The sequence below is a fragment of the Echinops telfairi genome, unplaced genomic scaffold, assembly GCF_000313985.2.
Source record: "Echinops telfairi isolate 266 unplaced genomic scaffold, ASM31398v2 ScPeMD7_7467;HRSCAF=8505_1, whole genome shotgun sequence".
Lineage (NCBI taxonomy): Eukaryota > Metazoa > Chordata > Mammalia > Afrosoricida > Tenrecidae > Echinops > Echinops telfairi.
Window position 1 is genome coordinate 40,631,997 of NW_022111368.1, and position 10,975 is coordinate 40,642,971.

A 10,975-nucleotide genomic window follows, 5' to 3' on the forward strand; every position below is an offset into this window, starting at 1 on the left:
CACTGCCCCTGGGGATACTGGAATGATCAAGGGGAGGCAAAAACACTTTATCCTGGGACTGGGGAACTCTAGAGAGGAAGGGCTAACTAGTTTTATCAGAGCAGCTTCATTCTGTTTACCTACATATTGTCTACAGTTATATTTGCTACTACAATGTTCCCTTTACAAAAACAGTGGGCCAACCCAATCCAAAAGCCATTAACTGCCTATATCTTGCCACAGCACCTTTGAGAATAGAGTGACACTTTGCGTTAAAGACACGGAATCTTCTACTCAGTGGTTCTCAACCTTCCTATTGCTTTGACCCTTTCATACAGTTGCTCATGTTGTGGTGATCCCCAACCATAAACTTACTTTCATTGCTACTTCCTAACTGTAATTTTGCTACTGTTATGAATCAGGCGAACCCTGTGAAAGGGTCATTCGACCTCCAAAGAGGTTACAACCCACAAGTTGAGAACCACTGTTCTAATTGTTTTGATAGTAGTTACTCTTCTTCTTCTTCTTAATCTACCTGTCAACTACGGAAGTATAAATTTGTACAAATTTCCTAAAGAACAATTTAGGAATATCTATTAAAATTTTTCAACATGCAGCTTTTGACACTCAATTTCACCTTTAGGAATTTATTTACACACATTTGTTCTTTGTATCACACTACACAATACCTCTTTAAAGTGTTGAAGACCAAGGGTGGAAGTCTGAGGACTAAGGTGCACCGACTGAAGCCCATGGTACATTCCACCAGCTCACATGCGTGTGAAAGTTAGACAGGGAATAGAGGAGATCAAGAAAGAACTGACGCATTTGAATTATGGTATTGGCATAGAATATTGAAAATACTTTGGACTGCCAAAAGGAAAAAAAATTGTTTCTTAGAAGTGAGGCCACTGTGGCTCCATCCCTTGTACTCTGGAGAAACCAGTCCTTTACCAATGACATCATGCTTGGTAAAGAAGGGGTTAAGAGAAAGGAAAACTGCCAAGGAGGTGGTCTCACACACTGGCTGCAACACTGGCTCAAACACAGCACTGATGACCGTGGCACAGGACTGGGCAGTGTTTCATTCTGTTGTACGTGGGATCGCGATGAGTCAGAATTGACTTGGCAGCACCAAGCAGCACGACAGTGTACATGACATACATTCTATGAATAGATTGTTTACAATACACAGTCTACAGACACAAACTGGAAGACTATATGCCAATTTGTGAAAGAAGGAAAATCCGAGCAGATCCTCGTGTTACATTTAGTTGTAGAATCACATCACAGACACATTTAAACCAATTCCCATAGGGAAGAGGGAAGGACAATAAATATGGATGAATGAGAACAAACTAAAATATTTCAGACGATCTGACTTGCATATCTCCTTGAAGAGCATTTACCACCGAGAGCCTAAAATGGACCTATCTCAGTTCCCACAATCCACTTGGGGCTTGAGCATTTCCCATCACCGCCCGTGGATTCTGTGTTGAACTGTGCGCAAGTTTTTGCACAAGGTCTAGCCACATGCTGTCCACTTTAGCTCAGGTTTCATCCAGTGATTGGTTCCAGTGCTGGAGGAAAGCTAGCTGGGTCTCCACATGGTAAGGTGGTTACTGTTAGTCCCCAGCCCGTTTATTTTTTAGGTAAGTGTTGATAAATACAATTTTCATTTTACCTAATCTCCTCCTCATATACCAGTCTACTCCTACATGATATACGACTTTCCTTCAACAATCATGTATTATTACTTTGGGGATATTAATAAACAAAAGTAGTTAATATTTTATCTTTCATCTACACCTTTAAAAAAAGTTCTAGATATACATACCTGCTTGCCAGTGAAACCCTGGCAAATAATTTTTGTATTTTTATCAATATAGAGATTTTTCCGGGAAGATTCATAGGAACAATGTCGAATTCCATGTTGCTGCACTGAAAGGGAAGGAAACGTGACACATTACAACTTTCACAAGCTTTTGGACCATCCACTGAAAAATATCTCATAATACAGAGTTATCATGCAAATTTAAGTGTAACTTTTTATACAAGTCAAGCAGATTGTTAGAGAAATAAACCAAAAAAGACATGTTTTCACTTTCCAGAATTGTCTCTTCACCAAGAACCACAGTCTTGGATTCTTTTTCCTTAAATAATTTTACTAGGGGCTCGTACAACTCTTATCACAATCCATACACCCTTCCATTGGGCCAAGCACATTTGTGCAGTCTTGAATTCTTATAGCTTGCTACCTTGAGAAAGAAAAGGTGAAATCGATCATTTTTGTTCCTCAGAAAGAAAACTTGGCTCAAGAAAAAATGGCTAAAATCCAAGTATCAAACCCACTGCAGTCAAGGTCATTCCGATCCATGGTGACCTGACAGAACGGAGAACTGCTCCACAATGACAGCATCAGGATGGGGGAGGCTTATTGCCTGGTGAGATGCAGATGACACAACCTGGCTTGCTGAAAGGTAGGAGGTCTTGAAGCACTTGCTGCTGAAGGTCAAGGGCAGTAGCCTTCAGTACGAATTGTAATTCAATGTAAGGACAAAACTCCTCGCTGTTAGATGGCAGACCCATCGCCTGTCATCTGTGTCCCAAAACTGGCCGTGCGAAGCACACGGGGTGTCCATGAGGTGGCCCACAAAGCTATCCCAGAAAAGAAAGTCTCATCACCTTAGTCCACGGTCTGCACAATGCTTTCGGCCCAGAATCACAGCCTCGTGCCCTTGTGGGTCTTTGGACATTAGATTCTGTAACTGAGAACACCTCAACATCTGCTTCTGACCTTTCGAGCACTCCTCCCAGTTCCTTGTCTTGCGTACTAACAACTTTGGTTTCTAACTGCTTTGACTTGAGAATTCCCTCTACCTTTAGGGAAAAGTTGGATCAGATTTCACCCTTGGCCTTCATGGAGAGGTTGTTCTGAGTGTGCTACATTCTTGGACTTACGTATGCTGAGCAAGAGGCCAAGAGAAACTTTTGGAAATCAAATCCTGACACAGTGGGCTCAGCTCAGCTCCTGAGACTTGGCCACTGGACATGAAAACAAGAATCTGTGGCCTGAGTGACTGCCTCCGCCGAGCAGTGCAGCAGAGAACAACAGAGCCAGTACGATCCCTCCCTCACGGCTCTGCCATCTGGGGCCCCAAACCACAATGTTTGTGGAATAGCTGCATTCTGTACTCCCATTGCCATTCCTGCTGAGGTGATCGCACCTGCTCCTCCAATCCTGGATTTCTAAAAACAAACAGAACACCTGGTGGGGCAGGAGCGGGAAGGGGCAGAGGGACTTCCAAGTATCAGTTTTCAGGCCAGAAGATAGAAGGTTAGATAACAAATTCAGGTGACAAGATCAGAGCTTATTCCACACTTACTAGCCCACCTGACATTTCACATTGACAATACTATTATGTATATTAATGATGTACATTGGGTAGTCAGGAACACCAAGGTGGGGGGCTAGAGTGATGCTGGTTGCGAGGGTTAGCGCTATGTGTCCACTTAACGGGCAATTAAGTGGGCAAAACGAACAATTCATGGACAAAAAGCAGGGTTGTGATTCCCACTGACTGTAATATATAATTTGGCAATAATATAAAGATGTGGCCATCCTCCATTCTGTGATTTAATGAAGTCATCCTCCACTTTCAAGAACCGTTGTCATGAAGGGCCTAGTCTGTGGAACCCACCCATATGGAGAGGAAGGCAGGTGTACTTATTAAAAGGAAAATACTTGGTTTTTGTTTGTAAAGTCTGATCCTCCATAAACACTCTAATACTAATTTCAGAATGGGGATACCAGACAGTTTACTCCGTTGCCCTCTGAGAAAGATAAACAGGTTGGCCTCGGTTGGTAATGATATGGCCTCAATCCTAGATCCTTACCACCTCCTCCTCCTACTAACTCCAGACCTTCCGTGATCAACTCGGTAGAGCTCCGGAGAGCCATGTAAGGTGCTCATAAAAACAGAATCGGAAACTGTGATCAGTAGCAGCTCACCTTGCAGACTCCTAGTCCTTTGGGATTTCGCAGTCTGTGTGATGAATACCCTTGCATCTGATGAAATGGATTCTGGAGGCCTGCTAGGCGTATATGTGGGTGTGTGAACAAACATGTAAACACGTGATTTCCATGGCTACTCCTATACCTGTTTCCCATATGCATAGTCTCCACATGTGCACTCTAAGATCCACCTAAACAAACTCAGTCATCAGGTTGATTCCGACTCGCGGCAACCCTACAGTGACCCTAAGACATTCCTGACCACATGCTAGCAAGCAATTCGTCTGCCACGCAACACGGGATCTGAAACCGACACGCATTGCCATCGGGTCAGCTCCAACTCAGAGCCACCCTACACAGACAGGGTTTCCCAGGCTACCCATCTTCACAGAGGCAGGCAGTTTCAGCTTACTCCCACGGAGCAGCTGGTGGGTTTGAACTGCTGACGTGGAGTTAGGAGTCCAACCCTTACCCAGCAGCGTCACCAGGGCTGCTAGGATAAGAAGGCACCTATACCAATCCCAGGGGTTGTCATGGACATTCATTTATTCAACAGTCATTGGGAAACACCAATAGTCAAGCTACAGAGCCAGACTTCAAGGATGATGTGTTGAACAAGAAAGTTCAAGTCTTCCAAAAGCCGGCCCTCTATCTTGACTAACAAAAAGCAGGCTTTGGCCTGTTTGGGGGCGATAAAGTCCTCCATCCCAAGACAGAGCAATCTCTGTTGGTGTGTGCATGGCATAGGGCAGGGTTAAAGGAAGGATTCCTCAAGGCAGTTAACTCTATTTGGTCTTGCACAGTGGGAAACAAAGATTTCTCCCAAATTGTCTCCCCCAATATATGCCAAACTTAGCTGCTTGCTACACATGGCGAATGACTATGCACTTGGAGGTCAACAGAAGTAGGTCAGAGGTTATTCTCCCTAAAAGTTATCAGCCATCTAGAGCAAGCAGACACCATTGTTTATCCCGCAACAAGTAGGGCCCACTCCCTTCAGATAAGGGTAGTAGATTGTTTCCCTGTAGGAGAGCCCAGGGAGGTCAAGCCCACCCAAAGGTGACCAAGGTTAGGCTGCCATATTGAGTCTAGGGTCCACCCATCTTGTCACACGCACACCCCTAGCTCATCCCCTTCCTGTCATGCTGATGCCTATTGTACATCCCTTCCTATGATGTATATGCCTATTGTACTGCCCCCTCCTGTGACGTGTGGTTACCTGCAATCACGCCCCCCTAAAGAGTTATAAGCCTTGGTTATCAATCAACGGGGGACCCCGGCTGTCTCCACCCCATCTCGCCTTGGCCCACGCTGTGCGCGGACCTGGCTGCTAAGAACATGGCCATCTAGGTGAGTGTGCTACCATGAAATGTGTCTGACTTCTTTATTTTACTCTCTCCTATCGCTCTCATGCTCTATGACTTCTTGTAATCTTTATATATCTCAACCGTACAATTGCCCTTACTGAACTCATGATTAGTTGTGGGGGCTGGCCTTTCCCCCACATTGCACTACCTGCAATTTACTCCTGAAATCCTCAATACTTAGTCTCCAGTACAGAAAGAACTTTATGTGATTCCTCACTGACTTCCCTGTAACTAAAAATTCCATTCACTTCTACTCCATCCTTACCCCTACCCCAACCCAACTTGCCTGGGGTGATCAAAAATGATGTCATACAGGAGGGCGTAGCCTAGGAGATCCCAGATGTGAACTCACTCACTGGTTCCCTGTTATGGGCCTCATTTTCTAGATGACTGCTCTTGGCCATATAGGTGATAATAAAATGATGATAATGACAATGGTTTCTGAAATCCAGAGGAAATCTTGAAGAGCCCCAGCAAGCTGGGACGGTTTACCATAATCACCACCAAATGTCTTCTAATCCCAGAAACTCACCTCACTCTAGAACTAAAGCTTGCTCTATTCCTGGTCCTTTACACCAAGTATACTCTTCCCTCCTGCCTGATGTGAGACACTAAAAGCCAGCTCACCATATGGACTGCCCGGGATATTATCTCTTTGGCTCAATGTTCCTGCTAAGCATATCTGTTTGTTTCTTTCAACTAAAGAAAGGCTCTATGAAACCTCATTCTCTGACTGACATATTACCTTAACGTATGCCTCTTCTAACACTACAGTCAGACACTAAAATCAGTCTCAAAGTCAATGACACCATTGTTGCTAGGTGCCGGTGAGTTAATGTAAACACCCCAATTATGTTTCTCTAGTAGAAATTTGAGATGAGAAAAATCAAATCCCTTTCTCAAGGTACATTTAGACCAAGGCCACTCTGTGTATTTGAATTAAAGGTTTAGCTCTCTGACGGAATAGCAATGGATACTACTATCAGAAACACCACTTACACCTCCTTGATGCTAAAAACAGGCTGTTACAACTTGGCAAACATGTGGAAACAGCAGGTGGCAATGTGAGCAGGGCAGTCACCTTCTCAGCAAAGCACTGAGACTGCCAAAAAGTCCCAGCTTCAGAAAAGGAGGCTCAAACTACCACACAGGAAGTAAGTGGAAGGGCACAGCCCAGTCAGCACAGACCTGGACTCTAGTGCCCCTTCTGAGATTAGCCAACATAATCCTTCTGGGTTTTTGTCTTCTTTTTCCAAAAAGAGGTGTGCACCCAGTTTCAATTTCTGGCATTAAAATGCCATATTTCTGAATTTCAAAAAGACTGGCTCTTGTTCCCTATTTATGCTGAAAGACCTTCCTTATGGGAACTCTTGGCTCAAATGGCCTTGTATCACTTTATACTTGTTGAAAAACTTCCTACCTCAGCTTCAAAGCTGCTTCTAAAATCCTTAAACTTTCTCAAGAAATAAATCTTTCTCGTTTTTTCACTTTATTTTCTCTCTCCACTTCGACCAGTAGCATCCCCTTTTTTTTCACAAGCTACTAAACTGCTCATAAATGTTTAGGCACTCAGACTACCCCAACAGGAAAGAATTGACAAGCTATTTTTGTTTTCTGTTTTCTAACTCAAATTAATATTGCAACATTTATGACCTTCAGCCCGTCAAGTGCAGTCAATTGAAACTTAAAAGAACAAAGGGGACCGAATATACCCTGGTGCATAGCATTCTGTTATTAACCTCACAGTTTAAAAATCTGTGATTGTCTACATGAAATGTTTGCAAAGTGGGAGTAGTGTGGCTGCTGTGTTTTCTCGTAGGTGTGGAAATGGGCTCAGAAATGAGGCAAGGCAAAGAGAAGATTTGGGGGATTCGTGTCTTTGTACATGAAACGCCATAGGCTGAAATCCCCTAAATATAGGAGGGCTTGGTTTCTACCTCACACCTGTCAGATCTTTAATACTGAATTAATCTCATGAATTGGATAATTAAAGACCGCTCCAGCAACAAAAATGTAAGCTAAGATGATCACTTAAGACCATCTGATCCTGGAAGGGAAAACGAACATCCATTTCTGTGTGAAGAGAGTGGTGAAGCATTGCTAAAAGCAGACGAAAGCACTTGATATGTTGGACATGATTTCTTTAGACTCTGACCAGCACTGGGATCTGTCAGAACCTCATTCAGGCACACTTCCTTTTACTGTGTTTCACGGACAAGTGAATTTTTCACAACCGAAGGCTTGTGGCAACCCTGCATTAAGCAAGGTCAAAGGTGCCATTTCCCAACGCCAGGTACTCACTTTGTGTCTGTGTCACAATTTGGTCATTCTCATCAACGCTACTACACGCTTTAATGGACTACAGTGCAGTATACACCTAACTTTAACGTGCGTTCAGAAGCAAAAACCTCCAGCTGACTCACTGTGGTAGTTACACAATTTCATGTCAACTTAATAAGAATGGAGGGGTGGAGTCTAGTCTGTCAATCAGGTCTGAGTCTGACTGATGCCTCCTTGTGGGCGTGACCTTCTAATGAGGATTCTGGGGACTCTCTCTCTGCATCACATTCCTGTCAACAAGCCACACGGAGCCATGCTGATGGCAGCCAGAGCTCTGGAGATGCTTCCACCGCCAATGGATCCACAGGACTTTCCACACACCGGCCTGTGGTCTTCCTACATTCAGCATCATTGAATTTACTACATGAGTCTGAAGAAGAATTCATGAGTTGATATCGGACTTATGGACTTGATCTGGACTGACTAGGATATTTTATTGATGCATAATTACTTCTTGATATAAAGTTCTCTCTTACACACATATGAATGTTTCTGGATTTGTTCCTCTGGTCAACCTGGCCTATCACACTCACTTTATTGTGATGTTCTGGAACCAAATCTGCAAAATCTCAGGGGAGATTTTGGGCAGTTCCTTCCGGGGCTTGCCCACCACACTGGCGGAGCTGCATAACTGCCTTCTCCTACATCCTAGTCCACACCCCATTCGAATGAACTGGTGGAGGCCAGCACCCTTGACAGGAGCAGACAGCTTCACTTTCCCGTGGAGCGGCTGATGGGTTCAAACTGCTGACCTAGCAGTTAGTAGCTCAATGTGTAACCCACTAGGCTGCCAGAGCTCCTTGAGAACCCAAGGTGTAGTTCTACCCCATCCCATAGGGTCACTATGAGTCAAAATTGACTCAGTAGCGGTGAAATTTTGAGTGAAAGACCAATACCCAATACACCTGATTCCTGGTGCTCAAACTGCTGACCAGAGTAATTACTGGGTAATACTGATCTTTTTCTCATCGTACTAAGAAACCCTCAACTGTCCTTTAAGTTATACAATAAGGATCTCCAGAAAACCATCCTAAACAAACCCAACTCTTACTTGCCCAAGTTATCCGGAAAGTCTTAAGTCCTCCCCCTGAAAACACAACCCATTGCCATTGTGTAGGTTCTAACTTGTAGAGACTGTAAATCCAACACATCTGGACCACACAGGACGGAGTAGAACTGCTCCATAGGGTTTCCAGGGCTGTAAACATCAGCAGAAGCAGATTTCCTCCTCTTTCTCCTGCAACTTTTTAATTAGCTGTGCAACACTTAGCTCACTGAGCAAGTAAAACTGTCCCATAGGATTTCCAAGGCTGTGATGTGTGCAGAAGCACAGTGCCACATCTTTGAGAGATGCCAAAGAGAAATCGCTGACCTTTCCTTCAACTAGCAGACAAGCTTTTAACTTCTGGGCCACCCAAATTCCTTCTTGTCCTGTGCATTAGGCACTGGGCTGCTAATCGCAAGGTTACTAGTTCAAACCCATTCCCTGCTCCTCAGGAGAAAATGCGGCTATTTGCTCCCATACAAATGTACAGTCTTAGAAAGCTCAGAGTCACTGTGAGACAAAATTGACTTGCTAGCAAATTGAATTTGGACTTACTGGGGAACTGAGAAACACAGGTGGTGCAGTTGTTAAAGGGCTCAGCTGCCAGCCTAAAACGTGAATGGTCGGGCTCTACCATCCACTCTGAGGGAGGAAGCTGTTGCAGTCTGCATCCATGAAGACTACAACCCTGGGAAACCTGTGGGGCAGCTCTACTCTGTCCTAGCAGGTCAACTCCCTGGGGGTAAGGGGTATGATTTTCTGGGTGAGTATACACTTATCATTGCATACTTTTGGAATATTTATTCACTATTCAGCACAAGCCCTAGGATGAGGTGCAAAGTGGATGTTAAAATGGGAGAAGAAAACTAGCTTTAGAGGAGTGCAGATTACACACCAGGTGCTTTACATAAGCTTCGTTGACACAGTGAGCCCAGGTCATCCCGATTTGCAAAATGCACATTTCCCCACTTTTAAAACAGCTCTTATACCAGAATGTCAACCAATGCTGTGTCACAATTTTAATTAGCAACTATTTGACATTGTTGGTAGCAGACAAAATAATGGGGCAAGTGCTACTGTCTTCAATTAATTAAAGTATGGAATCATCCTTCCCACTCCATGGGATTTCAAACAAGAACAAATAAGTGTCCAGGATTAATGCTCAACCTACATAAAGGACCAGTCAGATCTCAAACCCTGGCGTGACCGATTCCAAAGTCTGTTTCAGCTACAGGGACTTTGATCACAGTAAGATACTCAGCACCGCTCACCCTTGGGCATTACTTAATCAGAAACGAGTGGTGTTCCCACGGCCGGCTTGAAACACTACAAATACGTTGGTTAAGTAAGCCCCAGCCAACTATAAGCTTCTAGGAGTCTTCTGGGCCATGAGGACTCTGGGTGCAGCACGCAGCTTTCCTTGACCCTGGCACACTGGAAGGGCAATTTGACTAGCCTGCCTTGTAACTGTCAGCCTCGCTCCTAAATTCCCTACCGAGAAATCCTCATCCCTCTCGACGCAGAAATTCACCATCCCAGCTGAGCTGAACCCCGATCACCACACGCCTCACTCCCAGCCTGCAACTCTCAAAGTCTGCACAGCTCCGAGTCCCGACTACGGGCCCAGCCTCCCCCACCTCTACACCCCATTCGCCAGCAGCTGGAGCTCCGGGGCTAGGCCAAGCTCCCCACTTTCGCTCCCCACCCCCACCCACTGGACCTCCGTTCCACTCCACGGAGCCCCGAGATGCCTGCGCCCCGCCTGGCGTCGCACCTACGGACTCAGCGAGGCCTGAGCCCCAACTTCGGACCTGGCGGGGCCAGGAACCCGCGGAGACCGAGAAAAGAGGGTCCCCGACGGACTCACCGAAAAAGTAGCGCGTCAGGAGACGGGAGACAGCGAGGCCGCTGCTGCCGGAGGCCATGGTCGCGGCGGCAGCGCCGGGGCTGCGGTCATCCGCCAATGACACTCCCAGGCCCCCGGGGACCTGGCAGGGCCCGGGCACGGGCGGGAGAGTGACTAAAGCAGTCGCCTGAACGGATTTACACAGGTGGCAGCCTCTGCTCGGAACATTTGGGATCGATAGTGGAAATTTTAAAAGCATGTTCACGCGGGAGTGAACAATAGATGTTTTTAATTTTGAGAAATGTGGGTTAGAGACGGCAATAATTATGCTGGCAGCTAGAGGAAACCCCAATATGAGATTGCGTGGCGCCTGGCATTGTGGG

The 10,975-nt window shown here is 45.4% G+C and overlaps 1 protein-coding gene across 1 annotated transcript in view; it reads right to left on the reverse strand.

Moving 5' to 3' along the window:
• Positions 1 to 10,718, reverse strand: part of SUCLG1 (succinate-CoA ligase GDP/ADP-forming subunit alpha) — a 29,575-nt gene extending 18,857 nt beyond the window's left edge. The window contains 3 exon segments of the mRNA XM_004713855.4: positions 1,817 to 1,920; positions 10,614 to 10,691; positions 10,694 to 10,718. Of these exon segments, the coding sequence (XP_004713912.2) occupies positions 1,817 to 1,920; positions 10,614 to 10,691; positions 10,694 to 10,703 (192 nt within the window). The 5' untranslated portion in view covers positions 10,704 to 10,718.
• Positions 10,719 to 10,975: the final 257 nt, after the last annotated feature.